We start from the raw sequence: 27,768 nt of genomic DNA, 5'->3' as shown, positions 1-27,768 counted from the left end.
AACCACCCCCTGGGTCTGCAGCAGGAGGGTCTGGGCCCCAGAGGGAGCTGGACACAGACACATGAACGAGAAGGGCCGTCCCTGGAGGGAGGAGCTCGGCTCCCTGGTGTGCATCCTGTGTATATGCCATGGGCCAGCCTGGGCCCTCACCAGGAGGCAAGCACACACTCACCTTGATGTCTCGGTATACCACGTCCCTCGAGTGTAGGTACTCCAGGGCTGAGACAATCTCTGCGCCATAAAAGCGGGCCCGCTCCTCCGTGAAGACACGCTCCCGGGACAGGTGGAAGAACAGCTGCCAGTGGAGGGAAGGAGGGAACATAAGACTCCTGGCTGAGAGGAGGGAAGATGGACCCTGCCTGGTGGCCCTGTGACAACATGATACCTACTCCATGATCCAGCAAGCGACAGCAAGAAGGAGCAACTGAGAAAAGAGTTCACGTGAAGGATGGACAGCAGGCACCAAGGGTAGAGTAGAAGAGGATGGCACGAAGGGGAGAGTGAATGAGGGAGTGACAGCAAGGAAGCAGAGAAACACAAGTCACGAGCAAGTGACAACAGCTGTGAGACCAAATGGGACAGATGAAGCCCACGATCATGAGCCAGCGAGTTACAGCTACGTGAGAGAGGACAAGGGATGCACAGTGGGTGACACCGAGTGGCTGGCTGCTCTGTGTCAGGAGGGTTCAGGGAAAGCAGAGGACTGGCAGCTCTTGACCTGCATACACTTTCTTTGCAGGTCACCCTTTGAGCATATCCTCTGCAGCACTGTCACCCAACCGCCCTCACAGCCCTCTCCGCACCTCGCCGGACCTCGGTTTGCGTCCCGCCCACCACTCACTAGCTATGTGAACCTAGGCAAGCCACTTAAGTTCTCTCAGCCCGTTTCCCCACCTGCAAAATGGAGAAGATGCCTGCCTCAGGGGGCGGGAGGATGGAACGAGCAGACCCCAGTAAGTCTCCCTCTGCCCTCTATCTCACTCCGCCCATACTCGGGAACGAGACACCCAGAAAGCCTGGTGGGAGACAGTGCGACTCACCTCGCCACCATTGGCGTACTCCATCACAAAGCACAGGCGGTCGTGGGTCTGGAAAGCATACTTCAGTGCCTGCGGGGAAGGAAGGTGGCTTGGGCACTGCTGACTCTGCCTAGACACTCCCCACCCTGGCCCAGCTGTGGGAATCCGGCAGCCAGGGTTCAAACCTCAGTTTCACCTTTTGGGGTATGTGAGTGGGTTCATGGCTCTGCGGATTGGGAGAGGGTTAGTGCGCTGAGCACTCTGTCTTCTACCTGCCACTAAGCTTCCAAGAAGCACAGCCAGGGGAGAGACTAAGTTCTGAGCAATCAGAGCCATTCTACATCTCTCTTCCTCTTCCTATTATACAGTCAAATTATTAAACTCTCTCACACATATATGCACACACTCACCCACACACACGTGTACACACATACACACGAGGTTTGCTGGCTGGGAGATGGAGATGACCCCAAAAACAGCTTGGACAGCGATCTGCCAAAAAGGAGTAGTTCTCAAACTGTGCTCTAAGGAGCCCTAGGGAGGGTTCCACAGAACCCTGCGTTGACCCCTCTGCACACAACTCCACTGTTCTCTGTCTTCTACACGGAAGTCCCTCATAAGATTTCATTTGAACAAGCGCTCTGGCTTTACAGAACACCTGGACAGCAGCTGAAGTAAAGAAACAACCCATGAGCCATCCTGAGCCTGGTCCATTTAACTGGTGGCTGTAGCCCAAAGAGGTGTCTGCTCAGTCTAAGTTGACAGGCAGCACAATGATCCATTCTGCTTCTGGGATTACATTTGAAAAATAAATACAAAAAAATAATGTTCCCACTTTGACTAACTGGCTTAAGTGTCTCAAAATCATAAAGACAGCAGTTATGCTCTCCTGGGCCATCCTGTAACGTAATTTCATTGGCCAGCTGAGGTGCTCACATGAAGCCACTGTCTATGAAGAAGCCATCACCCCTGGGGTTTTGGTTCAGGCTACCTGGGGAGCCCAGCAACACCTGGCACCAGCCATCTGGCCAACACTAAGTCTGTGCTTCATAATAGTAGGGTTGGGCTCGTTCCCTGAACTCTGGCCAAAGTAGCTGGCCTGGAGGCCCCCATGGCACACAGGCTGGGGGGATGCCACTCACAGTGAGGAACGGGTGCCTGGTGTTCTGGAGGACCCGGCTCTCGGTGACCGTGTGGGCAACTTCATCCTGCAAACAGAGGCCAGGGGAGGGACTAGTGGGTGACAGAACGCCTGCCCCCCACCTGAGAGATGGGACAGCTCTTGGTGAAATACAATTCCATTCCTAGCAGATATGCAGAGAGAGAGAATGACAGGATTGGCACATGACCATCCACAAACCCTAACAAAATAAGGGACCTAGGCAAGGACATTCAGTGGCTCGCTCTCAAAACCACCAGATGAGAAGTTGATGGGGCCTTCATGACGACAAGATCAGGCTGTTATCTCCCAAACCCACAGGCCAACTTTAACATCCCTAAGGGGGAACTAGCAGACATCATGAGGCTCCTGAGGTGACGCCACGGGCTGTGGAAATCACCACCCATAAATGTTCTTGCTGGAAGAAGAAACTGAACCTAGAGTCAGACCCCAGGATGTGGAGCAGCAGATCTGTGTTTGGTCTCCACATGGGCAGCACCAGTGTCAGCTGCAAACTTTGACAAAAGCAGATTCTTGGGCTTTTCTGCGGACCCACCAGACGTGAGCATGGGCCCAGCAGCGTTTTCACAGCCCTCCCGCTGACTCTAACACTGCTGGACTTTAATATCGGAGCACGATGCAGTCACCTGAGAGCTGCTGACAATCCTGAATCACCTGCAGACCCGGGCCCTGGCTCTCCCCCAGGGCAAGCCTATCCCCAGAAGGCATTTGGTAATAATATCTGAGGACATTTTTGACTGTCACAACTCAGGGGAGAAGGCAGGGGAAGCATAATACTACTTTAGAGGGTGAAGGCAGGAGGTTGCTCCACACCTTAGAGTGCGTAGCATGCCCCGACAGCAGAGAACAATCTGGCCCAAATGTCAACAGTGCTGAGGCTGAGAAACCCGGCCTTGGACCAATGACACTGGGACTGTGCATTTTATTGGCTATAATCACAATACCACAATTATAGTCTTTAAAATCTTCACCTGTTAAAGATACCTATCTAAGTACGTATGGATAAATTATATGCTATCTAAAATATGCTTTAAAATCCTCCAGAACAAAGGAGGAAAGCAGAGCTAATGAAACAAAACTGGCCAAATGTTGATAACTGTTGATGCTGGATGATGGCTAGCTATGCAGGAATCCATTATATTTATTTTTCTTTTAAAATTGTTGTATATGTTAGGAATTTTCTATTTTAAAAACTTTAAATAAATAAAAAAATAAGAATAGAATTCCATTCCTAGCCTAACCTCCTACTGAGACATCCGGAGCCACGCTCCCACCCTCATGGCCTATGGGGACACCTCCTTCGGGGCCCTGATCGTGCCTGTAGGTGAGGCCCAGATGGACCCTCTCACCTCCCTCCCCAGGCACTCGCAGAGGCTCTGAGGACTTACAGGGCTGAGCACAGGTCTATGGGTTTGGTAGGGAAATGAGATGTTGGCAGTGGAAGGCACGATTAAGTGTCCCGGCCCCATGTGTGTCCCCCAACCTCCGAGAGGCCAGCCAACAGCAGCCTGGGGAGAACCCACCTTGGCGATGATAACCTCCTTCCGCAGGATCTTCATGGCGTAGTAACGGCCGGTGGCCTTCTCCCGCACCAGGATGACTTTGCCGAAGGTGCCCTTGCCGAGGAGCTTGAGATAGTCAAAGTCATTCATGGTCTGCCAGGGTTGAGGAGAGAACAAGGCCATCAGCACAACTTGGCTCATGGCCCACGGGAGAAAATTATCACAAAGGAAAAGGAAAATCGAAGGACACTGTTGCCAAAATGCTCCAGTATGAGCAGGAAGAGAGGCTCTGGGCAGCAACTGCTGCTTCTGAAGTGGCCTTCAGACCAAGGTTCTCCCAAACATGAGGCCCTGGGAGGGCTCCATTGTGGGGGGTGGGCAGATGTTGACGACCGCTCAGGAGGAGGTGGGCAAAGAGCAGCCCTGGGGCACCCACACCGTGAGATCACCCATGCTACAGGCAGTCCCGGCGGGGCTCTCCATGGAAGCCAAGGGCAGCAGGGCCAACGCCGTGGGGGAGCGGTGCTCACAGACTGGCGGTGCTGCCTCCCACCCCGAGAGCACTTACCACCTTGGCGCGCGCCTTGCTAACTGCCACTTCCATCTCCTCAGCCGCGGAAGAGTCACTAGGAGAGCCACACTTGTAGTCCATGGGGTCCTCACCCGGGCTCCGCTGCTTGAGGCTGTTGGCGACCATCTGGATGGCCTGTATCCACTCTTCCCTGTGTGAGGACAGGTCAGGGGAGCCATGAGACCTGGGCAGGAAGGGCTGAGCCCCAACCCCCTAAACACCTTTGAGTGTTTTGGCAAGATCTCTCTGAGCTGGGGAGAGCTGACGGGACGAAACTGAAATTTTACAGGTGCCCAGGGTGGGAGGGGGCAAGAGTGGATTAAGGACAGAGCCATCTATGGCCTGGGAGCGGCCACTTGAAGTCAGGCAGCAATTAAATGATCAAAGAGGGGCGACCACCTTTCTTCTCAGCCCCTTGAAAATGAGCTGCCACCCTGAGCCTTGAATGAGAGAGACACAATGCTCCTCTGAATTCCTCCAGAACAAATGCAAGCTCAAGTGTCCAAACGACCCGATGTCCTGCTAAAGAATACCAACAGTAAAAGGAAGCATTCATTAGCCAGAGTAGCTGAAGATCTTAAAAGGCAAGAGCCACAGACATGACTCCCTAGAGGGGGCTCTCCGCTGGAAGGATGGGTCAGGGACAGAGGTTCCCAGTGGGGAAGGGATGTGGAGGGGAAGGTGGCAGACAGGGAAGCAGGTCCCAAGAAAGAAAGTCTGATTTAAGAACCATAAGCCAGTCTATCACTCATGATTTAAAATTTGCCGGAGAAGAATTTGCTTCTTATACTTGCAAACTGTTCTGTCTGGGGAGAGAGAAAAATAAGTAAAAGTGACCAGAGACCAAGAAGAAAAAAACATGAGGCTGGATGATACGAATTGTCCATACCCCCCATTTTTGGCCCACCACCTAATTTTTTAAGTGGTCTAATGCAGTACCTGTTGAACCTCCTATGGATTTTGCCTATGTCTATAAAACAGCCACATGAACAGTGGGAAAAAAGAAGACATTTGCTAGGAATAAGAAAATTCAGAGAGTGCAAGCAGGCAACCTCCAAAATCACAGTGTTAAATAAGCCCCAATGAGTACAGCATCTTCCAGAATCCCCCTCCAGCCCCAGGCAGCAGGTGTTAACTGTTCTGTACTCCTGAGGCCGCTACCCAAGGTCACATAGGCAGCAAGTGGCTAGGCTGAGATTCCAAGGCAGAGCCTGGGCCACCCTTCTGTGCCACACGCCTTGAGTCTCCATTTCCACGTACACCAAACAGCACTACAGTTGACCCTGGACCAAGGCAGGGGTAAGGGGTGCCAATCCCCTGCATAGTTGAAAATCCACATGTTAACTTTTAACTCCCCCAAAACTTAACTACTCATAAACTATCACTGACTAGAGGCCTTACTGATAACATAGTGAATTAAATCCTATTGTTTGCTATATGTTTTATATACTATATTCTTATAATAAAGTAAACCAGAGAAAAGGTTATTAAGAAAATCGTAAGAGCAAACGCATTTACAGTATTTATTGGAAAAAAACCATGTATATGTGGACCCATGCAATTCCAACCTACGTTGTTCAAGAGTCAACCATACTTCTAAAATCCATCCATCTTATGACACATGTCCTTATTTAATTGGGCATTGCTTTTTCGTAATGTTGTATAAAATAATGGTGTGTCTTCATGTGATGGCATCTTAAATTCGAGGAAACATGGCAACAGTACTGAGCTCACGGGGCGCTATGCGATTGCGAGGGCGCTGTGCATCTCAGAGAGAATGAGGCAGATATATTTGTAGACTTGGAATGACCTGAGACAGGTTAAGTGAAATACGGAAGGTGCAGAACAGAGCACAGTATCACACTATGAGAGTTAGAAACAAAAGGAATTTATGTACACACTCTCACAGAAGCACAAACATCTCTGAAAATGATGGTCCAGGGAGAGAAGTGGTGCTCAGGGGCAAAGGACAGTTTAATTCCACTGTCCTCAAACAATAAACACACAGAGATCACTCACCCCTCCTCCTGCATTACAGATGGGGAGTGCACCAAGGCCCGGTGCACACCCAGGCAAAGCACACTGAGCCCAGTGCACATCCAGAGGGAGCATGCCGAGGCCTGGTGCACACCTATGCAGAACAGCACTGGCTGCTTCTCTCTCTGACCCAAGGCCTCAGGCAGGCATTTCCCAACTAGTTTTACCCTGTGCCCTCTTTGGAACCAATCACAATATAAATCCATGTTAATATTCCTGTATTTCTAAAAAAGGGGGTGGGGGCACATTTGATTTACTCTATCAGATTATAATTGTCCTCTTAGAAATTTCAAAATGCTGACTTTGGGTGTGAGACCATGGATTAAAAAACATCGCCAATCTCCTAAGAGATATGCTCATATATTAAAAAGAAAAATATGTATATATCTAACACAGAGACTGTCACGTGAAAAGCAACAAGTTGCAGACTAAGATGCCTAGCATGCGCTTGTCGTTGTCCACAAGGGAGAACACAAAGAGCCCGTCAATGGTAGCCTGAATAAATCAGTGACGGTGCACAGGGCCTCTGGAAGCAGCTCTGAGGGGTTCCTCTGGAGCAACCTCTCTGGGATGCAGAGTGTCTGACCAGGAGCATGGGCTCTGGGACCATGCCAGCTGGAGCTCGAATGGCACCTCTGCCACCTGGGCAAGCTCACCCCTCTCAGTCGGCCACCGTCGGTGACAGGCTGGGGACACTGTGACACTGGTAAGCTGATGTGTGCAAAGCACTGCATACATAGAAAGTGCTCAACTCAAGGAAGATGTTAACGATGGGGCCTGGGCTTATCCCATCCACCTTGACTCAGGTTCCCAGTCCCACAGGGGTCTGCAGAATTCACAGGGGATGCAGGAGGTTGGATGCGAGTAACTGGAGCTCTCCCAATGCCTGACAACCCTGTTCCAACTGGACTGAAGTTGCAAGGTTGCAGCACTCAGAATTCAGAGAAAAAGCAAGGGCCTCGGTCCAGGATACTCCCTAAGGGTTTGCAACACGGTGTCTGGGGCAGAGGGGAGCTCCCACCCAGAGCTGGGGCCAGCTTGCCTTCCAGGCCTCAAAGGGGAGCCCCCTGGGGAACAAACCTCCTTCTCCTCAAGAGACACAACAAAACAGTAAGAGCTCCACAGACAACACCTTGTTCCATCTCCTTAAGAGTACTAGAGGAGGATTGGGCATGTTTTTGATGTGGAAACTGAGGTGCACAGTCACCTGTGGAGGCCACACAGCCAGGCCGTGGTGGAGCCACCTAGCTCCTAACACCCCACTACTACTCTCTAATGAAAGTTACAGCTTCCTTCCCAGATGAGGCCCAGAGGGATGAGGCAGGGGGCTCTCCTGAGGGCTCAGGGCAAAAGGAAACACCAGGCCACAGCCCAGGAGCTGGGCAAAGGAAAGCTGTTCCTTGGGGGTTGGCCTCTTCGAGAGGGACTCCCCCACTGAACAGCAACACAAACACCCATCACTTGCACAGGGGCACTCTATTTCTTTAAACCATGGTCTTACACCCAAAGTTAGCATTTTAAAATTTCTAAGAGGAGGTAGCCCCATGAGTCCTCCTGATAACCCTATGAAGTAGGTAGTTATTTACCTCCTTTGATAAACAAGGAAACTGAGACAGAGAGGCTGACATGTGCCCAGTTACATGGCCAGCAAGCAGAGGCCAGGGGCCCAGCTGCCCTTACTGCCCCCAAAGCACTTCTCCCCTCAGGGGAACTTCCAGGAGCCTTCTTATACTTCATTTGGGCTCCGAGGCCAGGAAGGCACATTTGATGGAGCCGTGCTCCCCCATGCAGCACCAGGCCGTGCTCCCCCATGCAGCACCGGGCCGTGCTGCCCCATGCAGCACCAGGCCGAGAGCGACACAGGCTCGGGAGCCAGGAGCTGGGGTCTGGAGCTCAGCTCTGCTAACCGGCTATGAGGGGCCCCCGAGTGGCCTCACTTCTCTAGCCTCTATCTGTCTCCCACATACATGGCACTGTCCAGCGGCTGAGCGCACAGGCTCTGGCTGGATGGCCTGTCCCTCCTGAAGGTAACATTGGACAGGTGATTTACCTTTCCTGTGTCTCAGCTGGCTGCCATGTAGAGCAGGGACCAGAGGGTAGTGTAAGGGTGAAACGCAACACCAGACATAAAGCACTTGGGGCAGTTCCTGGCGCAGAGTAAGTACCTCAAGGGGTGGCTGGGAGAATTCGCCCCGCCAGCCAGCCACCCCTTGCCATCTTCCTGAGTGCTTCCTGAATGCCATCTGTGTACCCGCCTGGTTCTGGGTGCTCAGAGGCTGTGGAGGAAACCAGCCCCACAGAGCTCCTAGCCTAACAGAGAAGGTAAGTGTATAAAGTTTCCAAGGCAGGGACTGGAGCAGGAAGCCCCTTCTCAGAGGGTGGTCTGGGAAGGCCTCTCCAAGGATGTGTCACGTAATTCAGGACTTGACCAATGCCCCTGGGACACAAACTATCCCCCGCGCCCAGAACAGGCACTTGGCACACAGCTGTGAAATGAAATGGAGGGAAGGGGACAGCCATACAAAGTGCTAGGAGGGAAAGGCACCTGCTGGGTGAAGAGCATGGCAAAAGCCCCGAGCAGGGGGAGCCTGGGTGTTTTCAGAAGGCCCAGCAGGTGTGCTGGAGCTGAATCCCACAGAGGGGGGCACGGAGAAGATGAGGGTAGGAGGGGGACAGGTCCAGACCACAGGGGACTACATGTCCCCCCGTCTTAGGAGTTTATATCTTTACATGGGAAGTCACTGAAGGCTTTACCTAAGGGTGACGGGATTAATTTCTGTTTTAAGTCAGCAGCTGCTGTGTGGGGCACAGATTGGGGGCAGCGAGAGGAAGCATGGAGAGACTACAGCAGTCCTCTGGGCAGAAGACGCTGGTGGCAGAGGAGATGGAGGAGAGAAAAGGTACCAACAAGCAGGATTCCATGGGGCGCCTGGGCAGTGCTTTCACACTTACTTCCCCTTTTGTTCTGCATGACAGTCAGGGAACTGAGCCCCACTGAGAAAGTGGCACAGCGCCAGCCTGACTCCCGATCCCGGGCCCCAGCCCTGAGACACCCTGCTGAGCAGGACTAAATACATCCCTGAGGGAAGCCAGGGTAAACCAGAGGTGGCAGGGCTGTCCTCAGCACAGCTTCAGGAATAACAACTGGCTGCTGGTCTAACGGAAGATGAGGGACTTCTCTCCCTAACCACGGCTGCGCTCTGACCCAGAGGGGTGTTTACAGCTGGAGGGCAGCTGGGGTCCCAGAGACTCTGTTCACAGACACCCTCAGGTGGCTGAGTTGATGGATCCAGACTCAGCCATGCCTGGTGGAGAAAACTCAGGCCCTTGAGGTCTTTCTTTTCTTCTGTAATTCCCTGTGCCTCCACTTCACTGCTAGTATCCCTGTTTAACAGGTGGGGAACTACCTCCTAGAAATGTCATGAGGATAAAATGAGTTAATATATGTAAAGATCTTAGAGCACAGTCTGGCCAAAAAAGAGTTAGTTTTAGTTATTCTTTTATTCATTCAACATTTACTGAATATCTACTTATGTTCCCAGCACATATAAATAGAAAATGTGGCCGAGGCTGGGTAGCTCAGTTGGTTAGAGCGTTGTCCCAATAAGCCAAAGTTGCGTGTTTGATCCCCGGTCAGGGCACATACAAGAATCTAAGTCGAATCTAAGAGAGAGACAACAAGTCGATGTCTCTCTCTTTTTCTCTGTCTCTCTCTCTCTAATCAATAAATAAATTTAAAGAAAGAAAGAAAGAAATATCACATCTGGTAGATAGATGCTATGAAGAAAAAGAAAGCAGAGTAAGGGTATGAGAAACACAGGGGGAGGACAGAACCCTCCGAGAAGGTGACATTTGAGCAGAGACCTCATGAAGTTAAGGAAAGAAAGAACAATATTATCTGGGAGAAAAAGATGCTAAGCAAAGAGAACAGTAAGTGCAAAGGTCATGACGTAGAAAGTGTATCTGGCATGTTTAAGGAAGAGCAAGGAGATCAGTGTGGCTAAAGTGAGGGAACCAGTGGTAGGAAATGATTCTGAAGAGGGGGCCAGACCACGTGGGACTTTGTAGAACATGGCACTGACTTTGGAGCTTACTCCAAGTGGGACTAAAAGCCACTCAGAGTTCTAAGCAGAGAAATTACATTATAAGATTTACATTAAAAAGATCACACTAGAGGATCTGCGGTCAAGATGGGAGGCATGGACAGACACACTTCGCCTCCTTGCACAACCATTAGAAGGATTACAACTAACCTCAAAACAAAACACACACCCAGAACTTCCAGAAAATCAAACTGTATGGAAGTCCAACAACCAAGGATTTAAAGAAGACATTCATCCAGACGGGTAGGAGGGGCAGAGAGGACATGGTGTGGCAGCATCGCAAGGAGGTGGGGACCAGGCAGCAGTGGCTGTGGCCGGCAGCTGTAAAAACCAGTGGGAGTTGGGGAGGCAGAAGAAACTGCTGTTCTCTCAGGAGAGTCCATTTAAAGGGCCTACAGGCTCCTAGAACACATGCAAATCCACCCACTCTGGGAATCACCAGCAGGGCAACAGCTAGAGGGGTGCTAGTCGCATAAGTGACTGGGAAGTGGGACAAGTGCCGAACAAACCTCCAGCAGTCAGGCAGTGGCACTGTCCTCTCTCTGAGCCCTACCCCACACACAAAGCCACTAAGCTGTGAAGCAGGCTGCACTGCCTTGGCGACTACCTAAGGCTCTGCCCCATACAACGTAACAGGTGCCAAGGCAGGGAGTCAAAGCAGCTCTACCTAATACACAAAAGAAAACACAGGGAGGCTGCCAAATTGAGGAGACAAAGAAATATGGCTCAAATGAAAGAACAAAACAAAACCCCAGTAAAAGAACTAAGTGAAATGGAAATAGCCAACCTATCAGATACAGAATTTAAAACACTGGTGATAAGGATACTCAGAGAACTCACTGAGTACCACAAAAGCGTAAGGGAAGAAATGAAGGCTATGCTAAGTGAGATAAAGAAAAACCCACAGGGAACCAAAAGTGAAGGAAGGGAAGGGAGCCAGGGTTCAAATCAATGAACTGGAATATAAGGAAGAAATAAACAGTCAACGAGAACAGAATGAAGAAACAAGAATTCAAAAAAACGAGGAAAGAATAAGAAGACTCTGGGACATCTCCAAACGTGCCAACAGTTGAATCATAAGGATGCCAGAAGGAGAAGAGGAAGAGCAAGAAACTAAAACCTTATTTGAAAAAAAACAATGAAAGAAAAATTCCCTAATTTGGCAAAGGAAATAGACATACAAGTCCAGGAAGCACAGAGAGTCCCAAACAAGTTGTATCCAAAGAGGACCATACCAAGACACATCATAATTAAAAGGACAAAGGTTAAAGATAAAGAGAGGCTCTTAAAAACAAGGGAAAATAAGTTACTTACCTACAGGGGAGCTCCTATAAGACTGTCAGCTGATTCCTCAAAAGAAACCTTGCAGGCAAGAAGGGACTGGCAAGAAGTATTCAAAGTGATGAAAAGCAAGGACCTACAACCTAGATTACTCTGTCCAGCAAAGCTATCATTTAGAACGGAAGGGCAGGTAAGTGCTTCCCAGATAATGTAAAGTTAAAGGAGTTCATCATCACCAAGCCCTTTTTATATGAAATGTTAAATGGACTTATTTAAGAAAAAGAAGAAGATTAAAATGACAACAAACTCACAATTATCAACAACTGAATCTAAAAAACAAACTAAGCAAACAACCAAAACAGGGACAGAACCATAGGTATGGAGATCACCTGGAGGGTTATCAGCTGGGAGAGGGAAGGAGAGCGAGGGGGAAAGGTACAGGGATTAAGAAGCACAACTGGTAGGTACAAAATAGACAGGGAGATGTTAAGAACAGTATAGGAAATGGAGAAGCCAAAAAACTTACATGCAGGACCCTTGGACATGAACAAGGAGGGAGGGATTGCTGGAGGGAAGGTGGGTATCAGGCAGAGGGGGGCAAAAGGGGAATAATTGGGACAACTGTAATAGCATAATCAATAAAACATACTTTAAAAAAAATCACACTAATGCAATACACTATTAAGTATACCAGGGGTCTGCAAACTTCTGCAAATGTCCAAACAGTAAAATATTTTAGGTTTTGCCAGCTACATGGTCTCTAGCACAACTACTCAACTCTGCCACAGTAGAGAAGTAAAGTAAACAGAGCCAAAAGGCAGTAATAGGACATGTAGATAGTGTGGAACATTCTACAAGACAACTAACCTGGCTAATTAAAAAAAAAAAAAAATCAATGTCACAGGGCAGGGGGTAGACAAAGGGCTGATCTAGGTTGAAACGGGCCAAACAGACACCATGTACCTTGATTAAATGCTAATTTGCAAAACAACATTTTGAGAACAACTGGGGACAATCAAGTATGGCATGGCTATGGGGAGGCTGTCACTAAATACGTATTATAAAGAATCACATCAAATGTGATAATGGCACCATGATTCTATAGGAGAAAGTCCTTATTCTTAGGAGATGCCAGAACCTGACTCAGGGCCCCCCAGTCCTAAGAAAGGGATTCTTCCCCACACTGAAGGGCATGGTATCTTACTAAAATGAAAATCAGAGTGGGTCTCTTGCCTAAGAAAACACTTTGCTGGTTCCACACCGGTCCTATTCCAGGCTTGCACACTGTGTGCCAGCCACTGCTGAATCAAGGGCTTCCTATTTGTCATCTCCCTGAACCTTTTAGAAACCCTGTGACAAACCCCAACTGACTCACTGTCTGCCAAGGCCCGTGGGGATCTCCATCTGGAGTCCAGGCCCTAGCTGAGCTCACCAGCTTCTAGGCTCTCCACTTCTCCCCTTCCAAGACCTCTGGCCTTTGATTCCTTGGTGACACGAAACTTACTATGGTCCCTGGAATGACGAGCTACTTCACCTCCAGGCCTCTACGCATGCTGGTCCCTCTTTCCTATATCTGTTGCCAACTCCTTCCTACCTGTACTTCAAAACTCAGCCCAACATCCAGGTCCTATGCACCTACTGGTCCTAACTGGCTTTTAGTGGCAGTGACACCTCAGCTGGCCTGAGAGGTTAATTCTGTTCCCTTTGGTGAGTTGAGTATATTTTTAACCTTGGGAAAGTATGCAACAATAATTACAATATAGACTGTGGTAACGTGTCTTGTGATTTTTGTTTTGTGTACGCTACCACTAGCCACATGTGGCTATTTAAATTTAAATTAATTAAATAAAATAAAACTATCCCATTCCTCAGTTGCACTAAACCACACTTAAAATGCTCAATAGGCAGTCTCTTGGGCACTGTAAGTACAGAACATTTCTATCATGGCAGAAAATTTTCTTGGATGGCACTGTTTTGGGGTTCTTGAGGAGGTCAGCTGAATTCTTACCCCACAGACAAGCTAAAAGACTATTTCTCAAAGAAAAGGGACAACATGAGGAAAAAAATATTTGCCACTCATTACAAAGAGCTAAGCTTCCTAATATATAAAGAGCTTTCAGAAATAAGTAAAAGACTACCCAATAGAAAAATAGGCAAAGAATATGAACAGACAATTCAGAAAGAGAAATTCACATGGCCCTTGAACATATGAAAGGAACTCAAAGTCACCTACAGAGGAAAGGCTAAGGAAAACCACCCTAACATGCCATTTCCCACTGATCAGATTGGTAAAAATCCAAATGTTTTAAAACACAAAGCTGTGTGGACACTCTTAGACATGGCCTAATAGACACACTTCTCGACTGTGGAAATGGCACAAATACATATTCCCTGTAACCCAGCAAGCCTCCATGCAGTAATTCATCTTACAAACGAATCTGCCTGCACCTATGTCAATGAGACAAACACAGGCACTGCACTGTGGCACTGCTCGTAATGAGCCAAGGCTGGAAACAACCCCAGTCACCATCCATAAAGAACTGCTCTACAAACTTGGGAACATACACATGCAGCTGTTCCAAAAAAAAGAACAACAACACAGCAGCAGCAGCTTGCTATAGATAGAAGCAGAAAGATTCTCCAAGATAAGTAAAAAATCAAGTTTAGAACAGTTTGTGTACAGTGCTACCTTCAGTGTTAAACAAACAAACAAACAAACAAACAAAGGGGAATACGGCATGAAAGGCTCTATCCAAGTGAGTCTATCCCTGCTGGATAAAGCTCTCAGAGGACACAGAAGAGCAGTTAAATTGGGGGGGAGGGGGGGAGCAGAAGTGAGAGGAACGTTTTCACTTAAAAAAAAAAAAAAGCTTTGTTTTTTTGATGCTTTGGTAGTGGGGGGGGGGGCGGTGTGGTGGTGGGTTTTTTGTTTTGTTTTTTTGTCCACATTTTAAAAATTATTTATTTCCTGGAAGTACTTTTAAGTGTGATAGGCTGTAATACAGAACACATGAAAAAGATGTGACTAGATTATAAGAAAAACACCTGTTAGTAAAACGGATCATACTAAAACAGCTGCACACTGCTCCTGGGGCACACAGGGGTATACTGTTTGATTTTTCAACTAGTGAAACTATATCATCTCTTCTGATTATTACACTGATCTTTTTAAAATTAAGTCTCTGGACAACCTGCCTCAAAGTCAGTGGAGATTCTCATTCCCAATGCTCTGTGACCCCCCACAGGTCTCCAGATAATCAGACGCCTGGATGCGGCCCCAAGCTCCATCTTGTTAACAAGCTCTGCCAGTGATTCCAGTGCACCTTCCAGTGCTCAGACCATAGGGCATTGGTAGACTGAGAACCCCTGCTCCTCCCAGCTCCAGCTGGCGAGACCCCCACATCAGAAGGGCTGGGACAAAAAACTGCGAAGTAGGGGCCCAGGGTAATCTGTCCACCTGCACCACTTCCCCTCACTAGGCCTGGCCACTCTCAAAGGGCAGCCACAAAGAGGCTCAGACTTGCCTCTCATCTGGAGAGTCTACATGGAAGGTCCTCTCGATGACTGTGGTCCACTGTAGGCAGCGTATGACAAATGTGTTGGGCCGCGGTCTCTCAGTCTTCATCAGCTGGCATTCTGTAGGCAGAGAAAAAACAGAGATAGGAGGGTAAGGGGAGAGCCCTGCTGACCTGGAGACCACAGTCCCCAAGTCACCTCCTGTGTCCTGGCCCCATACCACATGGCACTGGGGACACTTCAGTGGCATAGTGTAGATAACTCTGGACTTGCCCTCCTGGGGCTCAGGATCCAGTGTGTGTGTGTGTGTGTGTGTGTGTGGATGGGGGACAGACCACTGGACAACGATGGCTCAATGGTAAGGACTGTGATGGGGGGAACCCAGAGGCAGGAGCATCTCTATCCTGAACCCTGAAGGAAGAGGGAATATGGTCAGTCAGATAGAAGAGTGTGTCATATATTGAGCCCAGAGGTGCCAAAGGGCCCAGCACACCTAGGAAATGGCAAGTTCTGCTCTAGGTGTAAGTAGCAGAGAAGTGAGACAGACCGCAGAGGTGGGCAAAGGCCTGCCTCCAGGGCTCAGGGACACGATGAGGAATCTGGGGCTTTGTCCTGAGGGCAAAAAGGAGCTATGGAAGGCTTAAATAGAGAGGGGCATGGACAGACTTAGACAGACCCCTCTGGCTTTGTGTAGAAGATGAGAGAATGGACACTGGGAGCCCAGGCAGAAAGCTGGAGCCACAGGGATAGGAAGGCAGGTAGACAGGACAGAAGGGAAGCAGAGAGAGGCACCTGGGATGTGGCTGAGGCCTATAGCCTGAGGACTAGGGGGCAGTGGGGCACTCTCCAAAATGGACACAGGGAGTGGGAGGTTGGGGGGAGTAAAGGGGAAACCAGATGGCCGGTTTGGGACATGGTGGGTAGGAGGGACTTAGGGGACACTCAGGCAGAAATGTGGAGGAAGCTCCTCAAGATGGGCTAACAGCTCAGGTAAGAAGCCAGGGCTGGAAACAGCCATGTCAGAGCCACCAGCACACAGGGAAAGCAACCAGTACAGGCTTTAAGCAGGACAGAGAGGGGACCAGGGCTAAATTCCAGAGACTGCAGGTAGGAGTGAGACTAGGCAAGAAGCTGGAGCAGGGAACTAGGTAGGAGAGAATGGTGGTCTGGGCTATGGAGTAGTGGTGGAGATGGAGGTGTCTTTGAAACGTTCTTTGGAGGCGGGACACCGAGGATTGGTGACCAATCAGGTCAGCAGGGAAGGAAGGAAGCAGGGGGCAGAGGGTTGGCAGCAAAACTGTGGTTCTGCAAAATCCAGGCGAGGGCTTTGGGCCTGCCAAAGCTTTCACTGGCCAGTGTCCAGCTGGAGGGCAACACTTCAGATACCACAGAGGAGACAGAGGATGTGAGGTTAACCCTGCAATCAGCTGAGAGGGAGGCCGTGGCTGCTTCTAGTTTAGAGGGACAGAGAAGCAGACTGTTAACAGAGCACAGAGGCACCTGACACCAGCCAGGACCCCAGGGCCAGGCTGACAGCAGCCAGAACCGCAGAAGCACCACTGCCTGGGGCCGGATGCTAGGAAATGCCTGGCTTCTCCCTGCTTCCCACTTTAACTCATGCAACTGACAGGTAGGTGGAGCAGGAGAAGGGTAGGAAGCAGGGCAAACAGGCCCTGGTCAAGCCCACAGCCCAAGAATACCCATTGTGCCCTCAGGGACTGCCAGTCATTCTCTAAGTATGCAAACTCTGGCCTACCCACCACAAAACGTACCTGCAACAGAGAAGTTGTTTAGTGGGGGCAGGGTCTGGTCAGGGGCCTCGGGACGCTCCTTATAGCCAATGAAGGAGCCATCACTCTTTAGCAGGAAGTACCGGGGCCTCCAGGTCTTGATGTATTCACCTGAACCAAAGCAGGGACAGGGAGAGAGGTTAGAGCAGACAGCCCAGTTAAACAGAGCCTTACAAGGGGCACCTGGGTGGGCAGGAGAGCACCTCTCCAAGAGAAATCCTTGAGGCAGCCCCTGTTGACGGAGGCTGGCGCCAGGCTGGGGCCAGTGATTCAGAGGTCAGGCCTGGCAGGAAGACGCCTGCTGCAGTGCCCCAGGGCACCAGCTGCCTCAGCTTGTGGCCAGCAGCAAGCCATCCTCGCCAGCACGTGGCCCAGTCCCAAGAGAGAGGCTCAGGCTCCCAAACACACATGCCCCGTGGCCCTGTAAGGCCAAATCCCATGGGCTGGTATTCACCAGTATAGCAGTGCAGGTGGATCAAATGTCAAAACACTGTGCCAGGCCGGGTATAAATGTTGCTGCGCCCTCCAAGTGTCCCTTGACCCCTTCTATTTGCTCTAATCATGAATATCCAAGTACCCTATGTACATATGTACACACACACACATTTACTAGGACACACTCCTTACAGGCCTGCTGAAGAAAATGAGATGGGCTACAAAATAGGTGAAGAGGTACAAATTTCCAGTTACAAAATAAATAAATGATGGGGATGTAAAGTATAGCACAGGAAACATAGTCAATAACATTTCAGAAACTTTGTAAGGTGACAGATGGTTAACTAGACTTATCATGGGGATCATACCATAATGCATATAAATATCAAATCACTGATGTACACCTAAAACTAATAGAATATTTTATGTCAATTATATGTCAATAAAACAAAAATTTTAAATAAAATGCTATTTAAGTTCTCAAAAAATAAAATAGATGATAAAACATAACTTACACATACGTGTCCCTAGCAACATTATTCATAACAGTAAAAAGTGAAAACAACCCAAAAGTCCATCAATTAATACATGGATAAACAAAACATAGCATATCCACACAATATAATACTATTCAATTATAAAAAGAAGTAAAGTATGGATACATGCTACAACATGGATGAACCGTAATTTATGGTAAATAAAAGAACCACAGATTAGATGATTCCATTTATATAAAATGTCCAGACTAGACAAATCTGTAGACATGAACAGCAGGGTGTAACACTGTCTCACAAGGGGCACCTGGGTAGGTGGAGGGTGGACAAGAGAGCAGGCAGGAGAATGGCAGTGAAATGTGTTAAAATTGATTGTGCTGATGATGGTAAAACTCAATACTAAAACCCCCTGAACTAAACACTTTAGATGGCTGAATTCTACTGTATGAAAATTATATCTCAAACTGTTAAAAAATATAGGATCACAACCATAAAGCAGCCAGATTATGGCCCAGCACACCGCAGGCACTCACTAAATGCTCTCTACTATCAGCTCACGGTGCGGAGACTGGGCCAAAGCCCTTACTCATCTGGCACATGTGAGATAGAATAGCAGGGTGGGCTCTGAGCTGTATTTGCTATATGGCCACTAGTAAAAGTCCCTTCACTTCTCTGAGTCTTTGTTTCCTCTTATGAGGCTATCCATTAATTGATATTGATGATGATGATGATTAGATAACACTATAGTGGCACTTTGTGTCACATAGTATCCTAAGTATCTTATAGATTTTAACTTACCAAATTCTTTCAAATGTAGGTACTAAATGATTCTGTGTACAGTAAGTTCAACAACTAGCAAAACCCCAAATTCAACAACAGATTAAAAGGATTATACACTATGACCAAGTGGGTTTAATCCCAGAAATGCAAGGGTAGTTCAATATATAAAAACCAATCAATGTAATACACATTACTATAATGAAGGGAAAAAGGCAAACAACCATTTCGATTGAGGCAAAAATAGCATTTGATAAAATCCAACACCCTTTCATGATAACAACACTTAGCAAACTAGGAATAGAAGGACATTTTTTCTACATGATAAAGAACGCTTATACAAACTCACAGCTGACATCATTACCAATGATGGACTGAAAGCTTTCCCTAAAGTCAGGAACAAGACAAAGACATCCAATACTGCGTTTAATAGCAGTGGTGAGAGTGGACATTTTAGTCAGGAAAAAAGATAAAAGGCATCCAATGTGAAAGAATAAATATAACTATCTTTATTTGCAGATAACATGATTCTATATAGAGGAAATCACAAAAAATCCACAAAATAATTACTAGAGCTAATAAACAAATTCAGCAAAAGAACAGGCTAACTAGTTGTGTTCCTTTACACCAGCAGTGAACAATCCAAAAAAGAAATTAAGAAAACAATTCTGCTTGCAATAGCATAAGGAGGTGGAAGATTTATACAATCAAAACTACAAAACATTGCCTGAAACAAATTAAAGCTAAAGACCTAAATAATACAAAGACATCCTGTGTTCACAGACTGGAAGACTTGATATATTTAAGACAACAATACTACCCAAAGCAATCTACAAATTCAGTAATATCCCCTATCAAATCTCCAACAGCTTGCTTTTTTTTTTTTGCAAAAATGGAAAAACCAATTCTTAAAGATACATGGAATTCAAATTTACATGGCAAGGAGTCCAAAACAGCCAAAACAACATTGAAAAAGAAGAACAAAGGAAAAGGACTCACATTTCCTGATTTTACTACAAAACTAAAATAACTGAATCAGTGTGGTTTAAGGACTGACATATAGAGCAAGAGAACAAAAGTGTCAAAACAAACAAACAAACCATGATCAACCAATTTTCAACAGGAGTGCCAGGACCATCCAATGGGGAAAGACTGGTCTCTTCAACAAATGGTGCTGGGACAACTGGATATCCACATGTGGGGGCAGGGTGGGAAGAGAGAGAGAGAAAAAAAAGAAAACAAAGTCGGACCCCTACCTCACACCATATACCACATATAAAAACTAACCCAAAAGGATCTACTTACATAAGAGAGCTAAAACTATAAAACTCTTAAGAGAATACACAGGGGTAAATCTTCTTGGGTTTGGCAATGGATTCTTAAGTATGACACTAAAAATATAAGCAACAAAGTAGACTCATTTTAATTAAAAACTTTTAGCCCTGGTCAGTGTAGTTCAGTTCGTTGGAGCATTGTCACAAACCAAAAGGTTGTTGGTTCGATCCCCAGTCAGGGCACATACCGAGGTTGAGGGTTTGATCCCCATTTGGGGCTTGTACAGGAAGAAACTGATCAATGTTTCTCTCCCTCTCTCTCTAAAAGCAATGAAAAATTGTCCTTGGGCGAGGATAACAAATAAATAACTTTTGTGCAAAGAACAGTATAAAAAAAAGAATAGCCCTGGCTGGTGTGGCTCAGTAGATTGAGCCCCCACCTGTGAACTGAAAGGCCATCAATTCAATTCCCAGTCAGGGCACATGCCTGGATTGTGGGCCAGGTCCCCAGCTGGGGGCATGAGAGAGGCAACCCATTGATGTATCTCTTGCACATTGGTATCTCTCTCCCTCTCTGTGTCACTCCCCCTCTCTCTAAAAGTAAGTAAATAAAATCTTTAAAAAAATAAAATAAAAATAAAAAGGCAACTAAAAAATGGGCAAAAATATTTGCAAATCATGTATCTGATAAGGATGCAGTAACCAGAATGTATAAAGAACTCTTACAATTCAATAACACAAACAGCCTGATTATAAAATGGGCAAAGAACTTGAATAGACAGTTCTCCAAAGAGATACAAAGGGGCAACAAGCACATGAAAAGAGGCTAACATCATTAGTCATTAGGGAAATGCAAATCAAAACCACGAGAAACCACTCCACACCCACTAGGGTAGCTGCAATTAAAAAAAGAAAAGAAAAAGAACACTGCTGGTAAGGATGTGGAGAAATTGAAACCTTTGTGTATTACTGGTGGAAATGTAAAATGGAGCAGCCCAATAGAAAAGTTTGGCACTTCCTCTAAAAGTTCAATATTGAATACACTGTAGATTATAAATATAGAATATATGACCCAGCCCCAGCCAGCATGGCTTAGTGAGAAGAGCATTATCCCACAAAGCAAGAGGTCGCTGGTTCAATTTCCAGTCAGGGCACATGCCTGGGTTGTGGGCCCAGTTGGGCGTGTGTGGGAAGTGACCGATCAATGTTTCTCTCCCTCTCTTTTTCTCTACCTTTGTTCTCTCTCTAAATAAATGCATAAGATCTTAAAAAGAAAAGAAAAGAATATATCCAATAAGACCCAATTTATATAACCTATATATCTATGGATTAAAAATATAGAACATATGACCCAGCAATTCTACTTCTAGGCATGTACTCAAAAGAACTGAAAACAAGTACTCAAATACTTATACACAAATGTTGATTGCAGCACTATTCACAATAGCCAAAAGGTAGAAATAACCCAAATGTTCATCAACAGACATATAAACAAACAAAATGTGGTATAGTCACACAATGGAATATTACTTGGATATAAAAAGGAATGAAGTACTGATTCATGCTATAACATGGATGAACCTAAAAAAATTATGCTAAGTGAAAGAAGCCAGACACAAAAGGCACATATTGTATGATTCATTAATATGAAATGTCCAGAGTAAGTAAATCCATAAAGATAGACAACAAACAAGTGGCTGCCAGGGGTAAAAGGAGGGGGAATGGGGACCGACTGCTTAATGAGTACAGGGTTTTCTTTCAGGGTGATGAAAATGTTTGCAACCAGACAGAGGGAGTGGTTTCACAACACTGAATGTACTAAAGGCCACTGAATTGTACACTTTAAAATGGTTAATTTTGTGTTAGATAAATTTCACCTCAATTTCAAAAAGCAAAACAAAAACTAGAAAAACTCACCTATGCTACTAGAAGTTAGGAGAGTTACTGCTTGGGGTGGACGGGGGGCTTCTGAGGACTATCTTGTTCTACTTCTTGATCTGCACACTAGTTTTGGGGTGAGCTTGTAATCCAAGCACTTACCTGTGGTGTTTTATACATCAGTAACAAGCTAAGAAAACAAAACAAACCTAGAAGGAAAGGAAAAGCATCCTCACAACAATTCTACTTTCAGATGAGGAAACTGAGGCATAGAAGGTTCCATTACTTGCCCAAGGCGTGATCACAGTTTTTGACCAGGAGAGCTAAGATGGAACCCGGGTTTGGTCTGTCCACTCTTGACCGCTAGGCTGTCTGCCTCTAACCTGGCAGATGGGACCAGGCCTGGAGGGGCCTGGCAGGGGCTGTGCCAGAAAGGGGACCAGCACAGAGCATGAGCCACTCCAATAGTGGTGCTCTCACTTTGCCCATTCCTTGAAGGGACCTTGCCGAGTGAAAGGCAGCTTGTGGGCCAGGCCTTGGAAGCACTGCCACCTCTTTGCTGGAACGTCCAGCAAGTCAGTCTTCCTGCTGAGCCTCAGCATCCTGGTCTGTAAGATGCCTGCCTCATAGGGTGGCTATGAAAATGCAACAAAAGCCCTGGTCAGGTCGCTCGGCTGGTTGGTGCATCATCCCATACACAAGAAGGTTGCAGGTGTGACCCCCAGTCAGGGCACATGCCTAGGTTGCAGGTTCGATCCCTGGTTGGGGAGCATATGGGAGACAAGTGATCAATGTTTCTCTCTCACATTGATGTTCTCTCCCGCTCCTCCTCTTCCCTCCTTTACTCCCTTCCTCTCTCTCTCAAGTCAGTAAACATATCCTTGGGTGAAGATTTTTTAAGAAAAAGAATAAAGTACATCAAAAATCGGGCTTGCCTACAGCATAGTCCACGCCTGGCACAGAGTAGGCACAAAGTAAACTGGGACTATTACTACTGTAACCACCAGGAGTTAGTGGGGTAGGATGACACAGGTGCCAAAACAGCTGCAATCGGCAGGGGCCACCTTGCCTCACCCACCTCTGCCAGCTGCTGCTCAGAGACATGGGCCCTGGGAGGCCCAGGAGTGACTCAACACGTGTGTATATGGTGCAAACACAGGCAGGTGCATCCCAGCTAGGCCATCTCAACAGCTCATCTGGCCCACTGGTAGCACAAATGAAGACACTGAAGGCCTGAGAGGGGCTGAGACCCATTTACTGCTATCAGCAGCCCTGGACCAGAGACAAACCCCAACCCTCACCACAGTTCTCCAGCTACCTCCAGTGGTCCCACACCCCAGCCCAAAGAGCCACACGGGCCTTGGGAAACTCAGGAGCCCAAGATCCTGGCCTACCAACCACACTCACACCACCTCCACACACAATCCCAACCGGTCACCCAGTAATCAGTTACTGAGCGCCTACTGCGTGCCAAAGCACTTTCCTAGGGACCAGGGCTACCGCAGCCAACAAGCCGGATCAAATCCCTGCCCTCAAGGAGCTCCCAACAGAGGCCAGGTTGTTAACCCATTTTACAAATGTGAAACCAAGGCTCAGAGAGGTGACAGCTTGCTCAGAGTCATACCAAGAGGAAGTAGCAGAGCCAGGATTAGAACCTTGACATCTGCCAAGGTTCAGGATGCTCCACCCATAGCCCCAAACACAGGACCCAGTCTGGGGGGCAGATCGACATGCCTGGAATGACACCCTCTCCTTTAAGGGCAACAGGAACAGGTCTCACTGCTCATTCTGATGGGGAAGCTGGACCTGGGGAACTGCCTCTGTCCCTCATTGCTGCTCTGTGCCTGTGGGCTGGGAGAGAACAGGATGGGTGGGCACTTCTCCCTGTTGCCGAAGGACCAGCCCCATGAGCATCCCTGCCCTCTTCAAACATGCCTATTCACTCCCCTCTCGGGACTCACACGCTGTCCCCTTCGCCCTCATGCTTTTGCCCCAGTTAGCCATGGGGCTCACTACCTTGCCTCCTTCAGATCTTTATTCATATGGCCTCCTCTCAGCGAGGCCCTCCCTGACCACTGTGTTTATGACAGCTCCCCTGCCAACCTCGCAGCCCCTACTTCTCATGTTGCTTGGTTTTTCTCCACAGCACTTACCACCACTGGACACACATGCCTATTCCGGTGCCACCTGCTCTCCTCATTAACATGAAGACAGGAATTTTGCCTGTTAGGTTCACTGCTATATCCCCAGTGCCTAGATCAGTGCCTGGATCACGGCGGATGCTCAATAAATGTTTGCTGAGCTCTTGCCGGGTAGCTCAGTTGGTTAGAGCATTGTTCTGATACACCAAGGTTGCAGGTTTGATCTCCAGTCAGGGCACATGCAAGAGTCATCCAATGAATGCATAAATGGGTGGAAAAACAAATCAATATCTCTCTTTCCCCTCGCCCTCTAAAAATCAATGTTAAAAAAAAAAAAAAAGAATCCATTCTAAAATAAATGTTTGCTGAATGAATGAAAGTACACAAAGAGCAACTATCAGCAGGCCTGACACCTCCCTCCCTGAAGGAAGGTCCACAGAAGCCAGGACAGTCTGCCTCCTCCTACTCAGCCTGATCAAGCCAACTCGCCACACGTGCTTCTTCCCAGCTGCACCTAGCAGCACAGCTGGTTAAGTGCCGCAGCCCAGGGTCTAGGGATCTAGCCTCTTAAGTCTCTTTCATATAAATGACTTCACTTCTCTGGCTTAGCTGCCCACCAGCATAATCAGATCAGGTCACACACCATGGCTCGCAACCTCTTGGGCTTCCGATCACCTGGAGAGCTCCAGCCAAGGCCTTTTCCATCACTGCTCCGTTCTGTTACCTGCTCCCGCTGACCCTCACTCCCTCTGTTCCAGCCACTGTCCCACCTTTGTCCTTTCTGTTATCCTTAACCAGCTATGTGTATGGCTCCCTCCCTTGCCTGCTCCGGGCCTCTGTTCACTGTCATCTCCTCAGAGCCATTTCCCCTGACCACCCCTTCTCTCCCCAACCCCTTCGTCCTCATAGTTCTGATTTTTCACAACAGACTTATCACCACCTACCATCACGTCTGCTTATTTATTGTGTGTCCCCACTTCCGAATGGAACATGTACTTCATGAGGACATCACACTGTCCCCACTGCCTGGGACACCCTGGCATACTACACACACTCAATGAGTATTTGCTGAATGAGTGCTGAATATCACCTCAGGGTGTTACTTCAATTAAATGACTTCCCTTCTCTGCACCTTAATTTCTTTACCTATAAAATGGCGCTATGAATGAAATCACTAATGCAGAAGCAGAAGTGGAGGCCTGATCTGCAGGCTCATGCAGGTTGTCCTGGTAGGCCTGGAGACTCGGCCCCAGGCGGAGCCACAGCTCCCCTGCCCAGACCACTGCTGAAGGAGTCAATGAAATGGGCTCATAAGGAGCTACTGGCTTGGAGCAGGCAGATGCAGCTGGGATGCTGGCTCTGGGGGACTGTGAAGACCACAACATCAGCTGCCAGGAGGAAGGGTGTGTGTTTCGGGGTGGGAGGGTGCAATCCTGCGGGCCTAAGTGGCATGAGTAGTCCCTTACCACGCTTGTGAAGCCAGCCTTCTTTGATGACAGACACCTCGTTCATGGTAGCAGCGTCACACGCTGTCACCTAGCTCGGGACAGCTCAGGGCAGCAGGACATGCAGGAGGCAAGGTGAACAGAACACAATCTGCAAGACAAGAGGGGAGCTCATCAGAGTTGGAGGGGGATTTAGCCCCAGCCCCTTCCCTCAGGACAGCCAAGCTCTGAGGTTCCTCTGGCTGCTCGGTTTGCTCTGTACACGGTGGAGCCAGTGAAGAGTGGGAGAGCCCTGCTCCGAGGGCCCAGTGTGGGTGGGAGACGCAGCTATGTTCCCAGGGACCCCAATGTCGGAGGGGGATGGGAGGAAGAATACAACTCTGCCCTCAGAGTCCTTCTCTACAGGGGGCAGAGCTCCCAGCCTACATGCAGGTCAGACCCTGTGCTCAACACCCATGGTAAACAGAGGCAGCCCACCCACTCACCCTCATCCCAGGCTGGGAAGGTGGCAAGGAAGCTATGGCCCCACCTCCAGCGTCACTCCCATGCCTCAACACTGAGGTAACCCGGGATGAATCAGGCAGCCCTGGGCACCTGAGGGAGTGCTCAAAGCCACCGGCATCTGCCTGCCACCCGCCCCCCTCTCCACACACACACACACTCTCACTCACTCTCTCCTTTCCAAATCAGGGAGCCAACAACCTTCCATCTTTAGCAAACCATTCCCCTGCAACAGGCCACCCTGTGTCACTCCCTCAGGCTCAGGTCCTTCCTTGCCCCCACCAAATGACCAAGAAAAGCAGGTCTCGGGCGCTCCAGCTCTTGACCAGGAAAGCAACCTACGGTGGAGACACACACTTGTCGGGGGTCCAGGAGCCAGTTCTGGGGTCTCAATCAAGGCCCTGGTCCCTTCCCCGAGACCTCTGCTTCTGTCCTCAGGGACCAGCAGCTGATAGACTGGCAGACGCCGAGGCTGCTGCTCCTGTCTCAGGTTCCAGGGCGGGCGGAGGGGAAAAGGGCGGGAGCCAGCCACCAGCTGGGCCCCTACCTGGAGCCTGGACAGGAGCCACAGAGCCCAAGGCGCCTTTCGCCTTTCCTGGCCTGAGGTTATTTGCGGACAGCAGGTCAGGAGCTACTGTGGCTCCCAGAGAAGTGGCAGCTGGCTGTAGGGACACCCTGGGCATCAGCTTTCTCCCGTGCCCCAGGGGAGCTGGTGGGCTGGACACACTACTGCCTGGCATGTGACTGTGGCAGGCTGTCAGCCAGGCACAGAGAAGGAGGTAAGTGGGAGGAAGCGGGGAAAAGACAAGACAAACAGTGATGGAGAAGTAAACAGCGAGATGAGAAATCACGTTCTGAACTCTAAGCCGCAACGGCAGGGTCAGAAGCAGCAATGGGGCTTCCCTCCCCACCAGGCAGGACAGGCACCGCAAAGGACTCACATTCCATGACCCCAACAGCCAGGACTGCCAGATATTCAATCCTAAATAGCCCACCAGTCTGTGCTGCAATCGCTAATATGGCCAGTCTCTCCAGAGATGCAGCCCTTCCTAAGTCTGGCTGAGGTCCAGGGCTGTCTTCTCCTTGGAGAGTCCTGACCCATGTCCTCCCTGGACTCCACCCCTCCAATCTATCCTCCATTCAGCAGCTATGGGGAACCTCTAACCTAACCTTGTCTTTCCCCGACTCAAAACCCTTCCGTGACTTCCCACTGGCCTCGGAGAAGAGACAAGCTCCAAGGCTTGGGATTCAAGGCCTCTCAGGACCTGGCCTCTGCTGTCCTGTGCTCCACTGCTTCCCACCCCTGCTGGCCAGGACGGTCCCCACAGCCCAGCCATCCAGCTTCCTGACTGTCTCTCCCACATAACCCCACCTCCTCTTACCTCCCCTCCACTCCCCCGTACCACAGCCTCCTCCCTGGGCTCCCAGTCTCTGCACTCAACCCCTGTACTCCAGCTAAATCCAGCCCTCTCCCTCCCTGTGAGCCAAAAAGCACTTAGAACACCCTCAGTAAAGGCTAATGACCATGACAATGATTACACCTGGTACTACTCCCTCCAATCCCTCTTCCCCCCACCCCCTCTCTGCCCACTTCTGTTACTGAGGCCTTTACTTTCTTGAGTTCTCCCTCCCCCTTGAGGTCTCAACCAATTCCTCCTCCAGAGAGCTTTCCTGACCTCAAAGGCTTCACTGGGTGCTCTCTGTGCACTTCCTCAGTCAATTCTCACCACACCTATAAATGCTGGCGCAGTGGACCAGCACACTTGGGTATCTGTTGAGTACACAATGAATGAACCCAAGTCTCCCCAGCAAACCCCCAAGACA

At 48.6% G+C, this 27,768-nt stretch overlaps 1 protein-coding gene across 3 annotated transcripts in view; it reads right to left on the bottom strand.

Moving 5' to 3' along the window:
• Window positions 1-27,768, bottom strand: part of AKT2 (AKT serine/threonine kinase 2) — a 50,350-nt gene that overhangs the window by 6,154 nt on the left and 16,428 nt on the right. Inside the window, exons 1-9 of one of the 3 annotated variants that reach the window (XM_054580783.1) lie at window positions 26,287-26,426; window positions 25,465-25,594; window positions 16,982-17,110; window positions 15,218-15,329; window positions 4,270-4,423; window positions 3,723-3,854; window positions 2,162-2,227; window positions 1,041-1,109; window positions 173-295 (exon numbers count right to left, since the gene is read on the bottom strand). In XM_054580783.1, coding sequence (XP_054436758.1) covers window positions 173-295; window positions 1,041-1,109; window positions 2,162-2,227; window positions 3,723-3,854; window positions 4,270-4,423; window positions 15,218-15,329; window positions 16,982-17,110; window positions 25,465-25,510 — 831 coding nt within the window. In that variant the 5' untranslated portion in view covers window positions 25,511-25,594; window positions 26,287-26,426. Of the gene's footprint in view, window positions 1-172; window positions 296-1,040; window positions 1,110-2,161; window positions 2,228-3,722; window positions 3,855-4,269; window positions 4,424-15,217; window positions 15,330-16,981; window positions 17,111-25,464; window positions 25,595-26,286; window positions 26,427-27,768 lie in introns of those variants that run through there. The other 2 variants (XM_054580784.1, XM_054580782.1) reach the window with 2 other exon arrangements.

This window comes from Pteronotus mesoamericanus, unplaced genomic scaffold (genome assembly GCF_021234165.1).
Source record: "Pteronotus mesoamericanus isolate MK-2021 breed Mesoamerican mustached bat unplaced genomic scaffold, CSHL_Meso_final contig_639, whole genome shotgun sequence".
NCBI lineage: Eukaryota > Metazoa > Chordata > Mammalia > Chiroptera > Mormoopidae > Pteronotus > Pteronotus mesoamericanus.
The sequence above is the reverse complement of the archived record's forward strand: the minus strand, read 5'-3'. Positions and strand labels throughout refer to the sequence as shown.